The sequence below is a fragment of the Diabrotica virgifera genome, chromosome 5, assembly GCF_917563875.1.
Source record: "Diabrotica virgifera virgifera chromosome 5, PGI_DIABVI_V3a".
Lineage (NCBI taxonomy): Eukaryota > Metazoa > Arthropoda > Insecta > Coleoptera > Chrysomelidae > Diabrotica > Diabrotica virgifera.
In genome coordinates this window covers 80,786,102-80,807,991 of record NC_065447.1, presented here as the reverse complement: position 1 = coordinate 80,807,991, position 21,890 = coordinate 80,786,102, and the positions used below count along the sequence as shown (strand labels likewise).

The 21,890-nt window shown below is 30.9% G+C and overlaps 1 protein-coding gene across 1 annotated transcript in view; it reads left to right on the top strand.

Annotated features, from left to right (window-relative positions):
• The first annotated feature begins 231 nt into the window (after positions 1 to 231).
• Positions 232 to 21,890, top strand: part of LOC126884253 (facilitated trehalose transporter Tret1-like) — a 43,690-nt gene continuing 22,031 nt past the window's right edge. Inside the window, exons 1-2 of the mRNA XM_050650186.1 lie at positions 232 to 378; positions 5,102 to 5,461. Coding sequence (XP_050506143.1) covers positions 5,410 to 5,461 — 52 coding nt within the window. The 5' untranslated portion in view covers positions 232 to 378; positions 5,102 to 5,409. The remainder of the gene's footprint in view (positions 379 to 5,101; positions 5,462 to 21,890) is intronic.

Genomic DNA, 21,890 nt, shown 5'->3' with positions numbered 1-21,890 from the left:
TTATGTAATTTTTCGGTACAGGCTATTTAATATCACTTAAAATTCTGCCACAGAGTGTTAAGGTCATTAGTGTATTTAGTTTCACATTTTTTAATGTTATATTTTATTTTTATTCGTACGTCTATGGTAGGTTAGGGCGCAGATTGTAAGGGCATGACCCACCACGCAGAATCAAATAATATTACCAGAAAAGATGTTGGGAAATATGCAGTATATTCGTACTTCCAATTTGTCATTAAATACTGTAAAACAGCTGTGTTTACAGTCTACTGCAATTCCAATACATACAGCACCCACAGAACCACAGAGTGACAGTCTTGTAATATATATTTTGCCTGTAAATTGTGCTTTTGCCTGTTAATTCTTTTAGTTTTTTATGTAGGTAGTAATGTTTATTGTTCAATTATTTCTAAATAGGATCGATCATTGTAGGCATCGATCTTTTGCTATTTAGGTAAATTATTTTTCAGATTTCTTTATGTATGTCACTGTATTTGTCTCTGTTCAGGGATTTGTACTGCCTTAGAACGTCCATTAGATCTAAAATGTCTTGTGTCTTCCAGTCATTTTTAACTGTTCGTTGTCTTAGATTTTTTCGAGCTGCAGTGATTATTCATGTTCATTTTTTGTTCCCAGCAAGCTTCTATGTTGTTGGTATCGTCTAGTCTAATTACGTGGAGTTTGTTAATTTTTAGAGTGCATGGTTTTTATATAGTCCATTAAAATGTTACATTTTTTAGGCCGTACCTTGCATTTCTTAGAGGAGTCAATTTTATTTCTTTAATGTGTAGGGGAGATCAGTAGAAGCTTAAGTTCAAGTTTTTGGGGTCGCCATCCTTGTCCCCCGGTCGCCATCTTGGAAATGGTGCAAAGGGGTTTCGCGCTATATCTCGTAAACTACCAACCCTACAGAAAATCTAATTAAACATAAAATGTTGCAAATTAAATTTTACACAATTTTATTTTTATTACTTTTTATCGTCAAGTGACCAACAAAAAAGATATAACCAAAAATATGTAAATTTTTTTTAACAAGTTTCCTTTTGTATGTTATAACTTTTTTTCAGTTCATTTTAAAATAAAATAACATTATAGCAATTTTGTAGAGGGTTTTTTCAGCGAACAATTTCCACTATAAAGTTGTTTAATTCTATGTATTTATATAGGTTTTACAGCGCTCCAAACTTGACCAGATTCTCGGATGCTCATAGGGATACAATAAAAACAAAAGTTAGGCTTACTTTTCTATCTATATATATATATATTTTTTATTCATACAATTTATTATGATTTTAACGTTCCTATGCTATTATTAATCTGTTTTTGACCTTTCTTCCCACTATAAAACTTATAACTCTAAGCATATATAGAAAAGGCCCAAGAAGTTGTTTGAGGACAAATTCGCCGCTTCAGAAGAAGAATGACGCAACCGCAAAATGCAAAATTCTTAAGCAGAGCAAAAAAACGATTTTTGATATCAAAATCATAAAGTATGATAAAAATTAGCCATTCACCACACCTTGGTCAGGATCTCGAGATATAAGCGTTTTTTGGGGTGTGCCGCTTGTATATGAAGTAACATAACTTTTTTCCTATTATATATTTTGACTTAAAATTTTCCAAAAAACTTCTTCATGATCTATATTTTATTGTTGTGTTGGCTAAAATTATAAACTAAAAAGTTTGTCACTCAACTTTTTTAAGTAAACATGAAACTAATGAAATATGATGACAAAATGTTAATAAATTAACAACTCCTTTTTTAATGTGTTTAAACATTTTGGACAAATTTCATTGTTATCTACATACTTCAAAGATGACACAGTAAAATTTTTAAAAGGAAATATTTACAGCGACCAAAGATACAGCGAGGTAAATTTGAAAAATCATCAAAATTGATTTTTGGCAATTTTGTATAAAATTTATTTTTTTAACATGTTCCACCAACTCCAGATAAAAATAAACTTCATATTCGGATTCAGCGACCTCGAAAACATAAAAATAGACCAAAATTGATCATTTACCTTAAAGTTGATTTTCGTGGTTGGCATAACGGTAAATGCTACTCGTCTAATATACATATAGATAGAAAAGCATTATTTTTCTACGAGAATTCGAGAATCTGGTCAAGTTTGGAGCGCTGTAAAACCTAGATAATAAATAAAATTAAACAACTTTATAGTGAAAATTGTTTATTAAAAAATCCTCTACAAAATCGCTATGATGTTATTTTATTGTGAAATGAACGTAAAAAAAGTTATAACCTCCAAAAGGAAATTTCTTACAAAATTCTCTCTTATTTTTGGTTATAACTTTTTTGTTGGTCACTTTACGATAAAAAGTAATACATATAAAATTGTATAAAATTTAATTTTCTTCATTTTATGTAAACTTAAATTTTCTGTAAGGTAGCTAGTTTACGAGATACAGCGGGAAAGCCCTTTGCACCTCTTTTTCCAAGATGGCGGCCGGGGGACAAGGGCCTCAACCCCAAAAACTTGAACTTAAGCTTCTACTGAACCCCCCTACACATTAAAAAAATAAAATTGACTCCTCTAAGAAATGCACACTAAATGTAACATTTCAATGGACTAATAGTGCATCTGGTGATATTTTTTTAGGTTTTCTGATTTATACTTATATGTATATCTACAAATTATGTTTGAATTGCTTTGGTTTATCAGACTGCAATAAAATGAATAAAACACTTTACTGTTGTCCTAATGTTTTGGCAAATTGCCGTTATCAATGAACACTTTTTTATTTATAAATTAAACTATATAGAAACAGCCAAATTTATTCCTGTGTAAGATAAGTTGTGCAAGTTGTGAAATATGTGTTTACAATTAATTAAAAAATTATAGTATATATTGGAGAGGTCTTTGATATCAGTCGCATTATTGATACAGATTACTTATTTTTGAATATAGAGGGTGTAACAAAAAGGCAAGTCATAAACCAAGACCAAAAATAGTTTGAATGAACCTAACTTACGTTAGTACGTACAAATTAATATGCACATAAAAAAAGCTATAGTTCTTTATAAAGCTACAAAATGAAAATCGATTTTTTTCAATATATCGAAAACTGCTAGAGATTTTATATTCAAAATGGGCATGTGGCATTCTTATGGCAGGAACATCTTTAAAATAAAATTTCAGAGAAATTTGTGCACTCCATAAAAATTTTATGGGGATTTTGTTCCCTTAAACCCCCCAATACTTGTGTACACACCAATTAAATTATTATTATATAGACCGGGCTGTACCGTCACCCCCGTTAGCGAACTATTTCGATTAGATATTTTTGCACAAACTTACTCAAAAAGAGGTCCTAACAGCACATCCATAGGGTTCCGGGCGGTGCCGTGGTCGAAATAGCTATTTGTATAACAAGGGAGGAAAGTGCTACTTTTCCTCCCGAGAATGAAGTTTACTGCCCGACGCGTAGCGGAGGGCAGTAATCATTCAAGGGAGGAAAAGGCACTTTACTCCCATGTTATACATATAATTTGTCCACCTTCCTCAAATAACAAGTCATTTTTTCATTTTTACTTAATTTATTTATGTAACTAACCAACAAAATTTATTAAAACTAAAACTAACAAGTTGGTACAATATAACTGTCAACTGTCAAAGTAAGTCAAATTATTAATGTTAACATTGTTAAATCAAAATAACAATTTATACTGTTTTTTACCATTCTGCAAAATACAGGGTGTTTTATAAATAAACGTTAAAATGTATAGATACTTACGTAATAGAAAATAGATATTGTACAGGGCGTCAATAAGTTATATTTCATTAATGAAATACCATGACGTCACTTTTACTTTTCCTCCCTAGGGAGGAAAAGTACAACTTTGCTCCCTACAATCAGGTCCGGAAAAGTATACTTTCGGTGGAGGTAGGTGGAAAAATTGTTTAAACAATTTTTTTAAACAAATTAACAAAAATAATTTTTTTTAGATAATTTGGGTTGTTATGAGCAAAAAATTTGTTTTGTAATTTTTCTCTGAAATTGATTGTTGTCGAGTTATACATATGGCCATTTTCGCATTTTTCAAATTTTAAATGGCATATAACTCGACAACAATTCATTTTAGAACAAAATGACAATAGACCTTTTTTGCTCAGAATGACCCAAATTATCTAAAAAAAAAATTGTTTGAAATAAAAAAATTATTTTTGTGAATTTGTTTAAAAAATTTTTTGACCACGGCACCGCCCGGCACCCTATGGATATGTTATAAGAACCTCTTTTTGAGTAAGTTTGTGAAAAAAAAAATCGAATCGGAATTATTTCGCTAGCGGGGGCGACGATAGCCCGGTCTAATAATACCATTAGTTAAACACAACGTTCCTAAATTTTTGCCTCTAACACTTCTTCGATAAGCCACTTTTTATCGAGATATTTTGAATATTTGTAAAATCTACCACACATTTTTAAATGGGTAAGTAGAGACATGTCAACATTATGAAAATAATATTCTATAACCTTACTTAACCATTTACTTATATGGTGGTTTTTACAAATGTTCAAAATATCTCGATAAAAACTGGCTTATTAGAAAAGTACTAAGAGGCAAAAAAGTTTTAAAAAGATTGTGTCTAACTAATGGCATCACAATAATAATTTAATTGGAACGTACAAAAAAATTTGGGGGGTTTAAGGGAACAAAACCCCTATAAAATTGTTATGGGGTTCACAAATTTCACTGTTATTTTTTTAAGATATTCCCGCTATAAGAGTACCGCATGTCCATTTTCAATAAAAAATCTCTAATAGTTTTCGATAAATTGGAAAAAATTTATTTTCATTTCGTAACTTCAAAGGGCTGTAACGTTTTTTATATACACATTTGTGCCAAGGTAAGTTAGGTTCAATCGAAATATTTTTGGTCCCAAAATATGTGACTTAATTTATGACCTGCCTTTTTGTTACACCCTGTATATTTAAGAGGTCTTTCATATCAGTCTCATTATTGACACATAGGTTGGTTACTTTTCAATATGTATCATCTCCAATATAAATATTTTATTGTAATTTAACTTTAATTCGCTTTCTAAAATATATGAGCTTAATATTTGTTTTATTATAGGTATGAGGAATCAGAAATCACCCTGTATAACAAGATAATCGGTAATACGAATATAATAATTTAAATTTCAGTAACTGGTTTTTTCTTATTACATTTCTGTGACCAATAAATGAAGTTGGAAAACAATTAGAACGTACTGCATATTATGTGTGTATTTTATTGTCAGCAATTGTAATCACAATAGATTTTCGATAATCAGATAGTGTTGATTCGATAAGATGGATAGGCGAGTATTTGTACCAAATAGAGCATTTTTCCAGACATGTATTTATTTTATACTTGACTTGAGAAGATCCAAGTGATACAAGATGATTATTAAGGTTGGTGTATTTAACAATTTCGTTGGGGCAGTAACTGCAGGTAAGATTTATTTCATTATTAGGCTATTGATAATGTTCAAAATAAGAGAGCTAAAAGGAACGACAACGTTAACGGGGTTTCATTGTTTCAAATTGTCACTGCACCTCTAAATATGAAAAATCCGCGAAGTGCTTCCATTTAAAGGGATGCGTTTTTAAGAAAGGGGTGAATTAGTCCCTGGGCACAGGGTGCATTAGGGTGAGTTCTATGTACTTTTGGCATAAACACGTCTATAGAAAAAATTTGACAGGGTAAATTTACTATCGAAATATCACCTTTTTAAAGTCAAAAATATTTTTTTACAAAAATATATTCAAAGAAAAGCAGAAAAACACGAAAGATAGCATTTTTGTTTTTTCCCCATAACTTTTTTCCACGGGGATATTGTTAGAGACATTGCTTTACAGAAAAGAACTTCCATCTTTTCTCTTTAAACTGACGTTTAGTAGAAGTCTTTATGATTTATGGTTTTAAAAATTTCGCTACTCACAGCGATTTTGGCCCATTTTCCTTGTTACCTCTCAAACATTGTTCTGTAACATTTTTCTACGTAGATTGAGGTACATTTTTAATAGGAAGAAAAGTCAATTACCTTTAAAATGGTCTATTGTAGAAGGATATATGACTATTTTTAAGAAAAATATGGTTGTTCAAAGTTTTATTCTTTTAACGATTTTTGATATATTTTATGATTATTTTTAAATTTCTCATTTTAATTTTTTATTGAATATTTGGGTATATACCTACATTATACAAAAAAGAATGTGTGTGTACTTTATACGCACGTAAGAAGTTATACTTCTACTATATGATTATATGATTATAAACGAAATAAATATACTTTTTATTTATATTTTATTTAAATATTAAACTAATTTATACTTACTACTTCTCAAACATTTTTATTAAAACAGTGCCAAAAATTAAAATATTAAAAGAATAAAACACACAAACACATTAAAAATGCCACAAATGATTTCTGAACATTAATTGTCGGAAAATTTTTTAACTAAATACGTATTTTCTGAAAATAAAATTATATAATAAATATACTTACAATCATAAAATGTATAAAAAAAAAATGTGTGTGTACTTTGTACGCACGTAAGAAGATATTCTTCTATTATATAATAGGTAATTTAAACGAAGTAAATATACTTAAAAGGTTATTTGTACTTATTTTATTTAAAAATCAAACTAACTTTCTTATCTACCACTTTCAAAAAAGAAGAATATCTTCAAAAATTATATAATAATATACTTACATTCATAAAATCTATAAAAAAAAATAAAAAAATAATAACTTGTTTGGGGCTCGAACCCACTTCACGTCTACCGCGCCGTACGAAAGCTGACGGCATTTCAAACTATACCACATTCGCGTGTACGTCATGTGGGAATATACACAAACTAAACTTTTACACCATAAATTTATATGAATTTAATAAAATTATTAGTTTGATTTTTGTCGAAATAAAATACAACAAAATATAGAGTAAGAAAACAATATATGAGATGAAGATTTGTAGAAAGTTTTTTCGTAATCAGATTACGTAAATTAAAGCATTGCCTACTAATAGGTAACTACATTATTTTGTTTACATTTTCCAAATAGATAGGTATTGAAACTATTAGGTATTTCCAACTGAAACATTTAGAATTACGTACCTGCGGCTTTTCAAAACTATTTAAAAAGTCACTATAATTATAAATTTGATTTTATTGCTGTCCACACATCAATAAAAACTAATATTATACAATATTTTTGTTTACCGATAATCTCCATATTGAACAATTATTGACAGATCATTTCAAAATTTCAACACCCAATCAGAGCCCGTATAACCACTAATACCATACTGTCGGTGTGCGCATGCACACTGTCGGGGATCAATCAAATTTCACCCTCAATCGATTCGCCGCTAAAGAAGGATATCTTCAAAAATAAAAAAATAAAAGTTTCTATTGGGATTCGAACCAACTTACCAGCGCGGCTGGTATTGGCGTTGTATTGGGGTTCACTCGCATTAAATGCTTCGCCACGGAGACAGTGTGTCATTATGTGCGAAGATCGACTAACTAAACGGATTAAACTTTTGACATTCTTGAATTATGTAAATCAAATTATTTTGATTTTGAATTGAAATGATTTAGAATTGAAAAAATACAACAAAACATAGAGTAAGAAAACAATATGTTAGGTGAATATTGATAGAAATTTTGATGGTAATCAAATTATGTACATAAAAGTATTAATGTTGTTCTGAAGCTATTTTCTTGTGGCATTTTTACAATTTTAACTATTTAGAATGGGAAATAAGCCACAATATTATTAAAAAATGATTTTTATTAACGTTTCGACGCCCAAATCGGGTGCCGTTGTCAAAATACAAAATACTATTGTATTTTGTATTATCAATAGTATTTTGTATTTTGACAACGGCACCCGATTTGGGCGTCGAAACGTTAATAAAAATCATTTTTTAATAATATTGTGGCTTATTTCCCATTCTAAATAGTTAAAATTATAAAAGTATTACATACTATGTATTTTGGTAGGTTCAAATAGGTAGGTACCTATGATACATTTACAATTATTACGTACCTGTTGCTTTAAAAACTATTTAAAAATCACTACAATTATAAACTTTTTTGTTTCTGTCCTCACAACAATAAAACTAATATATTATACATTTGTTTACCTTCATATTGAACAATTATTTATTATTGACAGATCATTTCAACACCCAATCAGAGCCCGTATAACGACTAATAAATTTCGCAATCACTTGCATCGTGCAAAGTGGCTATGTTCAAATATCATAACAAAATTTGATCAACTATTTTTAAAACACTTACCAGTGTAAGATTCTTTAGCTTTGAATAAGCGAGATCGTAGATCGTCCCGGTTGATTGTTGTTATCCATAGTTCTCTACGCCTTCGAGCTAATAGGTTTTTTATCAGTAATTTTGCGGCACTCATACTAGTCACAGTTTGATGGGCTTTCACATTGGCATGCAACAATCATCTCTTCTATGTTAATAAGTCCAAAAATATAATATGAAAACTATTTAAAAAGGCAGTATAAACATTAACTAACTTTTTGTTTGTTGTTTCTCTTCCTACAAATTTTAAAACGCAACAACCATACATAACCAAACCACAGTCCCACAGCTGTGCCACAGCTGCCATATTGGATAATTTTTGTCATGTCATTTGAACATCCAATCAGAACAAAGTTGTAATGCGACTGCGCTGGGATCAAACGTTTTAATCCTATTAAAATTCACCCTCATATCGCGCGTAAAGAAGTACAACTTCAATAAAAAAAGAAAGGTTATTCTCTTTATTTTAAAATGGTGTATTATAAAAAAGTCTAGGACTATCTTTAAATAAGATATGCTTTTTCAAAATTTGACATATACACATGCAATAGGTCCCATTCAATAGGTAAGTTGAAACCATAATATGGAAAACTTTTTTTATTATTAACTTTATAAAAAAATATTCTTTATAAAATGCTCTGCATAGTCTAAAATCTAAGATGCAATCATCAGATATAAAACTTTATTAACGAGTTTCATCCCCTTTTGGAGGTGAAAAATATATGTTCCAAATAAGTCCGGAAATGGATAAAATAACTAAATTCGTATCAAAAATATAGCACGTAAAAAGTGAAAAACATCGTGTATATATTAGGTCACTATACCTAGTAGAAGCAGAGTTATAGCTAATGAAAAATAGGTTCATATTCGTCAAATTCCAAATCGAATATTTTAACGTGCCATAACCAAAAAACGAAGCACTTTTTTGGGCAAAACTCATTTTAACTTTTTTAAAGTGTTTAAAAAATGCTTATTTTTGTTTTTAAAAAAAATTTTAGCATCAAAAGTAAACAAGTTACGCTCAAAATAAAGTTGGTCCTTTTTTTGGTAAGAAATCGGGAAAATCACCCCCTAATTAGCATTTCAAATGAACTTAATTCATGAGCTGTAGTTAAAAGGGCTTGAACGAGTTACTTATCATGAGTGTATGCAAATTTAGAAACACCGAATCTTAACCAATTTTTGTCTTACAGAAAAACAAAACAATACAAAAAATTCAAAAAAGTAAAACCGACTTTTTTATTTTTTAAGATTTTTGGTACCTTTAAAAATTTTTAAGTTATTTTGAAAAAAAGCATTTTTTTCAAAATTAAAATTTTTAAAAATTTTACTTTAAAACTAATTTTTCTCAAAAATAAGCACTTTGAATCGATGAAACTTACAGATCATATAAACAAAACATAAGTAAAATAACTTGTGAAGCGGTAACGATTAATTTCATTTATGTTGCTAATTGGGGAGTGATCTTCCTGATTTTTTTTTTTGCCAAAACAAAAGTGACCAACTTTATTTTGAGCGTAACTTGGTTACATTTGATGCTAGAATTTTTTTTTATAAAAAGAGAAATAAAGCTTTTTTAAACGCTTTAAAAAAGTTGTAATGTGTTTTCCCCAAGAATGCTTCATTATTTGAATATTTCACATTGAATTATTCTATTTGGAATTTTTCGAATATGAACCTATTTTTCATTAGCTATAACTCTGCTTTTGCTGGGTATAGAGACCTAATATATACCCCGTTTTTTTTTCACTTTTTTATAGGCTATAGTTTTGGTAAGAATATTTTTTTTGACAAAATGCCTAGGTTTTGAGTTATTTGCGAAAAACCGTCTAAAAACGTGGTTATTTTGTTGAAAAATGAACATATTCATTTGCAAATTACTCGAAAAGTATTGATTTGGAGAAAAAACTCTATAGAACAAAAGTTGCTTAAAATCAGTCAGTTTATCCATTTCGGGACTTATCTTGGACATATATTTTTTCACCCCCGAGATGGGGTGAAACTCGCCCCTAGGGCAAAAGCACACATCGGCACCATATCACTTTTTTTCTTTGACATGTTAGCTATGCGTATGCCAAATTTCAAGCAAAATCCGTGAAAGAATGTACTATACCTAGAAATGCGTAGAAAAAGTTACAGAACAATGTTTGCGAAATAATGGAAAATCTGTAATGTGGATTTGTGTAAAATTTTCTGTATTTTTCCAGGACCAGGTCTATTTTTTCTAAAACTAATATTTTTGTAGGTATTTAAAAACGCGACTAACTTTGCAGTTAATTTGTTTAATAAAAATTAAGCACCCATTTTTTAAGAGGAAACAGTAGCAATTGCGGTACAGAGACCAATTTGAAAAATATATTAATATGTGGAAATTACTCTGTATTTAAATACAATATTAAAAAAACGAGCCTGTACCGCCATTGAGAAGAACAAAAAAATACACTTTCTTCAAATAAACTTTTTTATCCGATGCTTAGATTTTGTGTCATTTTGGAACTACTAAATTTTTTTATTTCATTAGTAGTTCCAAAATGACACAAAATCTAGGCATCGGATAAAAAAGTTTATTTGAAGAAAGTGTATTTTTTTGTTCTTTTTAATGGCGGTACAGGCTCGTTTTTTTAATATTGTATTTAATTACAGAGTAATTTCCACATATTAATATATTTTTCAGATTGGGCTCTGTACCGCCATTCTTTATTATATTACGAATACGTGTGCCAAATATCTCCAAAAGATATTCAAAATTACAGTCGCAATCTTGGAACGCGTTTTCGCTACCTGTTGATCGCTACTGTTTCACCTTAAGTAGAATTTTGTGATATGTTAATCATTATACATTATATTATTTTATATGTATTATACATTTCTTGATAACAAAAAGTTCTATCTTGTTAGATTTTTTCCGTAAGTAAAAACTACATTAATGCCACTAAATAGTCTTATCTATGTTTTTTATTTTAATCATAGAACAAAATTTCACCTATAGTCAAAGTAATCTACATTGATTTTTTCGATATAAAACTAACACTTTCGATAGCGAGTGAATCGAAAAATATTAATTTTATCAAAAAAATGAATAGAACATTTTTTGTTTAAAATGAATGTTTTTATCAACTCCTGCGGTCAAAATATAATAAAAAATTTTCACCCACAAGGTGGGGTGGCAACCACCCCATGGTAAAAGCGACTTTCGGCATCATATAGATTTTGATCCTTGGACTATTCACTACCTATTCTCAAATTTTCAAGCAAATCGATCCATTCTGTAAAAATTGCCAGCTGAAAAGCTTCGGTTCTTGGACTACTATTTAAATTATTGTAATTTAAACCTGCACTATTAAGATTAAAAAGTTAGTACCTAGGCAATGAAAAATGTATCGTGGTTCTTTAGGCTACTGTTTTTATATGATTTATCTATATTTAGTAAGTTTGATTTGAATATTGTTTGTAATCTTCCAAATGTTGCCCATGCTAAGTATCATCTTCTATTTAAGTCAGTCTCCAGACTAAGCTTGAGTAGTTCGATAAATCACAATAAAGATGCACTAAAATAAGCAAACCAAGACATGTTGAATGTTACAAGGAGCACTTCCAAATCATAATTTACAATGTATATGTTACAGTTCAAGTAGATTATCCAGTTGGAGTTGACTCTTCCTAGTTCGAGTTAACTCAAACGGCTGGTTTTAGTAAAAATTGATTATAAAAATATAAAATGAAGATTTTTATTCAACAGTTACTATTAAAAGTAGACTTCAACCTTCAACTAGAAAAAGTATACTCTTCCCAATGCCATTTAGTAAGGGTTGATTCACACAAACAACCGATTGTAGAAATTAAATGTTACTGGATATGTTCAAATCGTGATAAGTAGTTGAAACGGTCAAAACAAAGAGACGAACGACGAACACTCATCAAAAAAGCACGTGAGATTATACTCGTATAATCTACATTTACTGAATCGGTCCTGAAACAGTTACTCTAGTCGCAACATAGGGGTCCCGTGGGCACTTTTAGGTCGCCGCGATTTGATGGTGGTATTATAGGTTTCTTGGGTCGCTGAATCCAATGGAAGTGGTCTGGAAGCCCAAATGTGGTGCGTTTAATTGTTATTAACAAATTATGGTAAAATTAGGTGTTTTTCAGGAATTATTAGAAGCCCTGTAAATAAATTGATAGTGTTAATGTCTTCTCTGATGTATTTTTGGTCGCTGAATCGAATGGGACTAGTCGCGATTACTCAAAATATGTTCTTATTTTGTTAATAACAAAATAATTGTTTATTCGCTGAAAAGATCGAAATGCGCTAGTTACAGCAAGTTTGTAGTCTTTTTCATAGTATTTTTATCAGCGGCGGCTCGTGGGTCAATCTTCAGGGGGGTCATTTTGGTTTGAAAACTTCAAACTGTTGATTTTTTAAAGTATTTAAAAGATCTTTTAGCATTTATATTTTAGATAAAAAATACAGACTTAGATAAAACTCAATACTATTTACCCTAGTTTTCCGAAAATTAAATTTGTCTTTTTTTAGAGTAAATCTTTTAAAAAATATAGGAAAAATGGTATGAACAGGTTATTGACTGATATATAGATAGGAATATTTATAGTATAATAAATTGTAAATTTATTAAAACGAAACTTACTTTAAATATTTTTATATTTTAAGTCAATTCTTCTATCCTTTAGTTCTGCAAAATAGTCTATGACCTTCTCATTGAAATTTGGAATGCTCTTGACAAGCGTTTTCTCGATGCTCAGCATAGACAAGGCACTAAGTCTAGGTTGTCCCATCGTATTACGCAGGAATGTTTTTACTCTTTTTAAAGTAGAAAAACATCTCTCACTTTCCACGGTTGTCATAGGGAGTGTGCACAAAATATTTAATAACTTCACTGCTTCAGAAAATGTTTCAGACAAATTCATGTTAATAAAAAGCTGAAGTATGGCTACTGCACCAGCACTATTGCGAAAATCCTCACGACAATATAAGACTTCAAGTTCCGATTTTAGTTTGGAAATATTCACTGTGGGATAATTAGCCGTCACCATTTTTAAAATATTTTGCGGAAAGTTGGTAGTGTATGCTTCAAATTTCTCTATGTAGAATAACTGTGAAATCATGAGATGATCATTGAAACTAAACCTGTGATTTATTTCAGATATAATAATATCACAAATTTCAAGTGCAGTTCGTCGCTTTGGATCCTCTGCAGTAGTTTTTCTTTTTTTTGCTGTTGATGTGCTTGGTACTTCTGATTCCAAAATAGTATTTCTAATTATTTGGATATTGTTGTTAAAAGACAGGATACAATTTTTGACAGATATAACATCAATGTCTCGCATTTGCAATTGTTTAAACAATATATCAACATGGGGCATTATTTTATGGAAAAAATTTAACCAAAATAAAAAATGCTCATCTTCCAAATGTCTTTTTAAACCAGTTGCTTGATTTATATTGTTACCATCTTGCTCCTCATCAATAATTTCCTCTAAGCAAGATTTTAAATCATCTTTATAAGTGTATACAATTTCAACACATTTTGTATTGAAAGCCCATCGAGTAGGCGCAGCTTTAGGTAGCCTTACTTTAACCACTCTATCCAGAACCATCGTACGTTTTGGAGATCGGCCGAAAAAGGACGAAAATCCGTGTAAATTTGCAAAAAATATTTTTATCGGTTTGTGTTGACTCGCCGCTTTTTGGAGGATAAGATTAAATTGATGGGCATAGCAGTGAATGAAGTGTGCATTTGGGTATATTTCTTTAATTTTTGTTTGTACTCCTCCCAGTTTACCGCTCATGACTGATGCACCATCGTAACTTTGGGCAATCAATTTTTCAGGTGCTTCATTAATTTTTAATAATTGAAGTTCTTCCAATATTACATTAGTTAAATGTTGTGCTGTAGTACCTAGGGGGTTAACAAATTTCCAAAATCTTTCATGTACAATACCAGTTAATACATATCGCAATATGATAATCATCTGCGTTTTATTGGAGCTGTCTGTGGTCTCATCTACTTGAATGGCCACAAAATTTGTCTGGCCAATCTCCTTCATGATATGAGTATGCACAATGGCTAACATTGATTCTAAAATATCGTTCTGAATTGTTTTCGATGTTCCTTTAAATACTGTACTTTTTTCAATGTGTTCTTTAAACATTAAATCCAGTTCAGAAACAAAATCGATAAGGCCCAGAAAAATTCCACGATTATTGGAGCTGTCACTTTCGTCATGACCGCGCAATGCAATTTCGAAAACTCCACAAAATTTTACACAGTCGATTAGTTTGTTTAAAATATACCTATTTTTAGATACCAATTCATTAAAGTCATGCACAGATTTACGATATACACTATCAAGTTGCTGTCTTATGTTAACACGTCCTAAACTTGCGTAACTCATTGATGAATTTATATGAGTAGTTGAAGAGGCATGTTTTGTAATTTTCACTTTTAAATGCTTAATGTCAGTTACTCCATTTTTCGCCCATACAGCGTCATTCGAAAACAGTAAACACGGATAGCAAAAAAATGCATTTCTCACACTGCAGCCACAAATCCAATCACACAAATTGTACATTGATTCTTTAAAATATCTTTGAATGTCCTTACCCCTATCCTTTGTTGTTTGTTTTAAATTCATGTTTGGTTTTGGTCGACCACTTTCTTTTTTCTCAAGCCGCCGTTCATAATTTAGTGTTCCAGCAGATTTTAAGGCAATTATTTCGTCAACAACACTCATCTTGTTTTTGTTACAATCACAAAAAAATCCAACAAAACAAAATAAATTACGCAAATACGCCGCGATCGATATAGACCTGCCGTGAAGTGCGGTCAGCAGACGGTAACTAACTAAACGTGAGGCCGTCGACTCTACTAGAGGTATACGACGGAAAGGTCACTCCCACTCTCGCCCACGAAATTGCTATCTGCCGTCTCTTTTCTATTTTACATGCATTTGTCCATAAGCCATAAGAACTGTATATAGACAATTTAAAATACGGCCCAGCCACGGGCTTGTGTATAGCGCGAGGCGCGACGTTATTATATCTATTATATTTGTTTTGCCAATGCAGACTGCTGAGAGAGAATTTTATATTTCAGAGTGAAGTTTTAGATAAAAGATATTTTTAATAAAATTGGTATTTTTATGAGATTATTTTAGGGGGGTCATTGACCAATTGACCCTAAGGAGGAGCCGCGCTTGATTTTTATACGCTAAATCGATTGCCACTAGTCGTGACAGTTTAAACCACGTTCCGACTTTGGTATTAATAAATTATTTCAAAAATAACGGTTTATAATACGTTCACTCACCATTTTTGCTCTAAATTTTAAAAAACCACTTGGATTGACATGAAATTTGGCATACACCTAGCTAACATGTCAAACAAAACAAGTGATATTGTGCCGACGTCTGCTTTTACCATGGGGGTAAGTTTCACCCCTTGTTGTGGGTTGAAAAAAGAAACCTTTAAAATAGGTCCGAAAGTGGATAAGCTGATTAATTCTAAGCAACTTTTGTTCTATACAATTTTTTCACTAAGTCAATTCCTTTTGAGTTAGTTGAAAAATGAACATATTCACTCGCAAATAACTTGAAAAGTATTGACTTAGTGAAAAAACTGTATAGAACAAAAGTTGCTTAGAATTAATCAGTTTATCCAATTCTGGACATATTTAAAATGTCTCTTTTTTTAACCCCGAAACGGGGTAAAACACACCCCCACGGTAAAAGCACACATCGGCACAATATCATTTGTCTTGTTTGACATGTTAGCTACGTGCAGGCCCAAATTCGTGTCATTCCAGGTGGTTTTTTAAAATTTAGAGCAAAAACCGTGAGTAAACGTACTATAAACCGTTATTTTTGCAATAATTTATTAATAACAAAGTCGGAACGTGGTTTAAGCTATCACGACTAGTGACAATCGATTTAGCGTATAAGAATACTATGAAAAAGACTACAAACTTGCTGTAAATAAAATACATCAGAGAAGACCTTAACACTATCAATTTATTTACAGGGCTTCTGATAATTCCTGAAAAACACCTAATTTTACCATAATTTTTAATGACAATTAAACGTACCACATTTGTGCTTCCAGACCACTTCCATTGGATTCAGCGACCCAAAAAACCTATAATACCACCATCAAATCACGGCGACCTAAAAGTGCCCACGGGACCCCCTATGTTGCGACTAGACTAAGTCAACTCAAACTAGTAAGAGTTGATACTATTTTTCCCGCGATCTACTTTTACTAACAAGGGTTAGGAAGAGTCTACTTCAACTAGTAAAAGTTTAATTAAATTTTTTAAATCAACTCTTCGAACTAGAAATACTCAACTCTAATTGAGAATCAACTTGAACTGTAACATATATACATTGTAAATCCCAAATAATGATTTACAGTTTATACATTGTAAATCATGATTTACGTTGATCGTTGATCTTTATTGTGATTTTAGTTTATATTGTTATTTTCCACAGTTATAGCTTCAGTTATACCTGGAGATTCGTTTGTTAGATAATTTAGTTTTTGCTATGTTTATATTTAATCCTATTTCTTTCGATTTTGTATTTATGTCTAATTGGAATTCCTGCAGTTCTTCTCTGTCTTTGCTATTAACGCGATATCATCGGCCAATCTCAGATATAGACCTGGATCCCGCGTACCAAAAAAAAAGTTGATTAATAGCAAGCTGAAAATTTATTAATAGCTTAACGGTGTCCAGTCGGACAAACATTGATGTACGGGAACAGTGGAACAGGGGAAGTTTTAATTGTGGAACAGTTTAAAAATTTGGAACGTCAGATTACGAAAACGTCCAATATATTTTGTCGGACAGAACATCCAATTGATTTGGTACCCTTTCATGCAAAAATCAGACTGATATCACTAACCAACATGATTCCTGCCATTTGACATGTTCTTCGTGTTCCACTCATTAAAATGCCCAGCTGGTGATAAACACCAGTCTGATTTTTGCATGAGAGTCTGACGTTTCAAATTTTTAACCTGTTCCACAATTAAAACTTCCCCTGTTCCAGTGTTCCATACATCAAAGATTGTCCGACTAGATAACGTTAAGCTATTGACAAATTTTCAGCTTGCTATTATTATATTAATCAACTTTTTTTTGGTACGCGGGATCAAGGTCTAATGGTTCAATTTTTCGCCATCTAAGGTCACTCCTTTATTTACAGAAGCTAGAAACATATTTTCTAGAACTAAAGTAATTAGCTTGGATGAGGTAGAATCCTTGTCTTTCCCCTCTCTGTAGTTATCTTTACTGTTTTTCCTTCTGTTTTTACTTGCGATTTTGCATTGTCATGTAGGTACATATAATATACCTAATGCTTTTTATATATGGGTCATCAACTCTATTGTTGCTTAGGGCATTAAGGATAGCTAAAATTTTTAGGGAGTCAAATGCTATCCATTTTTATTTTGTTCACTTGTATTACTAGTTTCCTTTCCGTTGACTTTCCTTTTGCTTCTTTTTGTTTCTCATTATATTCGACTATTTTGATTGCTTTAATCTTTATATTTTTATTGTATTGTTCTTTTTCTATTACAATTAGTAAAAACAAAAAACTAAAGTTATGACTCTCTTAAAAATAGGAAATATACGCAAAAATTCCAATGAAAAGTTTCCTCTCTAAATTATCAGCTAATGTATATGTATAAATAGTACTTCTATACATTCGTTGGTAATTAAGAAAGGAAATTTATGTTCTGATATTATCTATTTTTATGTATTGTATTAAATTTATTAAAATTGCCACTAGTGCAGTCGCTGAAGGTGGATATGAGCTATTACATACTTCCAATTTCGTTGAACCTCCATAGAATTGCATGAAAATTAGTGAGTAGTAAGAGGATATCTCAAAGAACATAGGTGACATGGTGTAAACTTGCGCTTTTACCCTGGGGTGGATGCCACCCCTTCTCGGGGGTGAAAATTATTTTATTAAAAGTAACCCCATTATTTGATAGAGGGACAAATATTCTAAGCAAAATTTGTTTTATAAAGTTATTAACATAAATCAAAACTTTTTGAGTTATTAAAGATTAAAAATTTTAATTTTTCGTGAGAAAAATACATGTTTTTAAACAATTTTTCATAAATAACTCAAAAACTGTAAGTTTTCACAAAAAACTTATTATTACCAAAATTGAAGCTAATAAAAAATAAAATAAATTCCCTACTAGGAAAACCTTATAATGTTAACCCTCGTAAGGCGGTGCGTTACGAGGGTTAACATACCTCGTTCTTCTCACCTATCTTTTTTAATAAATTTTTTTGATTTTTGTCCATTTTTTTATTCATATTCAATTCGATTCTAAACGTATTCCACCGATTACAGCATTTAATACTCTTTGTGTTTACATGCTTTTTTGAAAAAATGACTTTTGAGTGCAAATGATGAAAACATCGTATCCTGAATTAGATGTTTCTGATATTCCACCTGGAGCTAACAGAGCTACGGGACAAGGTCGGTGTTACTTATGTCAGAGAAAAAAGACCGAAAGTCCCGGCATAACTGTATTGTGTGTAAAAACTTTGTGTTACTCATTCTGTGAAAAATTTCATGTGTTTGTTTTGCGACGATAATGTTTTTTTTAAGAAGAAATGAGTACTTTTTTTGTAAAATTATATTTCTAACTATAATAAATAAGTTCTAATTACATATCTTTCAAATTAATTTCCCCAACGTTCACGTATAAAAAAAATGGATAAACAGATGGGGTGCAAATGCACCCCGCACCGTTGTTTATGTTAGAATGTAAGAATCTAAGCACCGCCTTACGAGGGTTAAACAAAAGTGAGTTATAGGTAATTGAATATTTATTTTTTTCGGCCAAATTGGGAGTACTCAAAACTAAGTATTCAAGCTTAAATAACTGGAAAACAATGCATTTTATAACATAAATTTATTAAACATTTGTCAAAGTACTTAGTACTTATCTATCAAATGAGCCTCCGAACAAGTTGACAGCATTAAAATTTATGATTCCGAAATGTTTCAAAATTTATATTGAAAACTTTTCCAAAAAATGTTATTGTTTTTTTTTAATAACTCCGTTAATTTTTACGATATCAGATTCACCTAAAAACCATTTGAAAGTTAATTCTAGGAGCTATTAAAACCCGTTAAATTTAATCTTTTAGGCTCCTTACTTTTTTAAAAATAAAAGGTTAAATGGCCCCTGTTACACGGTTCTCGCAGCAAAATTTAGGTTTTAACCGTTTCTATCTAGGGTATTTTTTACCCTACGGAAATAGTAAAACAGGTAAAACATTTGATGCGGAAAAAACTAAAATTGGGTTATATGTGATTTTTGAGTATATCGAGTATTTTTAGAGTTATTATTAAAAGAATATGAAAATTACGATAATTTCAAAAATGCTGATTATTTTAATTTATATCTTTTTTTCAAAAATTTACATTCTAAACCGGTCAAAATTGTTGAAATCATCACTTGGATAGCGCTTATGTAAAAGGTACCAACAGCCATTTTGCAGTTTTGAGTGAATTAAGATTAAAAACTATTTTAAAAATCGACATTTCATAATTTTTAAGTTTCTCAATTTTTTAAGGGGAAAAATTGAGTTTAGTCCTATTATAATTTGTCCTACATAAAAAAATATAATAAAATAGTTTTTCTCTTTTTTGTAGTATGAAATGGCGGTTGTTTTTTTTTTTTGATAAAATCTAAGTAATATATGTGAATCTGTTTAAATGCTACTTTTAGGATTTGGATCTTTTTATATAAAAAATACTGTTTACTTGGATCGTTTTATTACATAACAGAACATTAATAAGTTGTTCGCACCATTCAATTATAACCTTTTTTTAATAACATATCAACATTCATTAAGCATTTCCACTTCAAAATTAATAGTTTAGCCAAATCCTTCTACGTCATCTTCAAAATTCGCACCTCTTAAATTTGTATAAAAATGTTTTACATCATTTGGTACTAACGACATCAACGTTTTAAGATCAGAAATTTTCTTTTGTGAAAATACCTTCCCGTCTGGATAGAGTTTCAAAAGTTTGGATACAAAAAAACTGTTATTATTATCAGGAGGTCTACCTTTGCTAACCTTTTTTATATTTATTTCTTTAAATTCTTCACTCTCTTTGTGAGAATATTTCATAAAAATGAACTGAGAATGGTCTTTATCTAACATTATTACTCTAGTTTTAAGCCAACTGATTTTTTCGTTGTTAATATTTGTTTTTCTGTTAGTTATAGATTTTTCAATTTGTGAAGTGCCAAATAAGTCATCCTTCGTCATTTCACATGCAAAGAACTTCTTTTCCTTAGAACGATTCTCTAAGATTTATTCTCTAAGATTTAAATTCATTAAGGCCATGGGTACATAATTCGCAAATATTTTACGGCTATCCCTACTTTTTCTGTCTTTCTTCTTCTTCATGTGCCGTGCTCGATTATCGAACGTTGGCTATCAAATTGGCTATAGCAACGTTGTTAACGGCAGCTCGGAAAAGGGATGCAGAGGATCTGTTATACCATTCTCTCAGGTTTTTAAGCCATGACGTTCTTCTTCGACCTGGCCCTCTTCTTCCGTCTACCTTGCCTTGTATTATTAAATGGAGTATATTATATCTCTCTGGGTGTCGCATAACATGGCCAAAATATTCAAGTTTTCGATTTTTAACTGTTCTGACGACTTCTGTGACTTTTCCCATCCGGTGCAAAACAACTTCGTTACGAACTCTATCCACCCAACTTATTCGTAGGATTCTTCGGTATACTCAAATTTCAAAGGCTTCCAATTTCTTGAGAAGAGTATCTGTTAAAGTCCAACCTTCGACACCGTACAAAAGAGTAGAGAACACATAACATCTCACTAATCTAATTTTAAGATTCAAAGTAATGTTGTTTCCACATAAAAGTTTCTTTATCTTAAAGAATGCAGCTCTGGCCTTCTCTATACGTATTCTAATTTCTTTGCTCATGTCCCAGTTCTCATTTAGATTACAACCAAGGTAGGTGATACTGTTAGTTCTCTCTAATTGTTCACCATAAGCTGTTACTACTTCCGGTTGTATTGGCGTCTTACTGACAACCATCACCTTGGTCTTTGCGGTGTTTAGCTTGAGTCCATATTCATCACACGTTGTGGTAATCCTATTAATCAGATGTTGAAGTTCTTCATAATTGCTCGCAATTAACACCGTGTCATCCGCATATCTCAAATTATTAATATTGACGCCATTCATTTTGATACCACATTGAGCATTATCCACTGCTTTATTGAAAACAAACTCAGAATAGATGTTAAATATTAGTGGGGACAAAATGCAGCCCTGCCTTACTCCTCTTCGTATCTGAAGTTCTTCAGACGTGTCCCAGCCAATCCTGATGTTTGCACGTTGATGCCAGTAAAGATTTTTGATAATGCGTAGGTCCTTATCATCAATACCCACTTTCTGAAGAATAGCAATCATTTCCGTATGTTTTACCCGATCAAAGGCCTTCTCAAAGTCA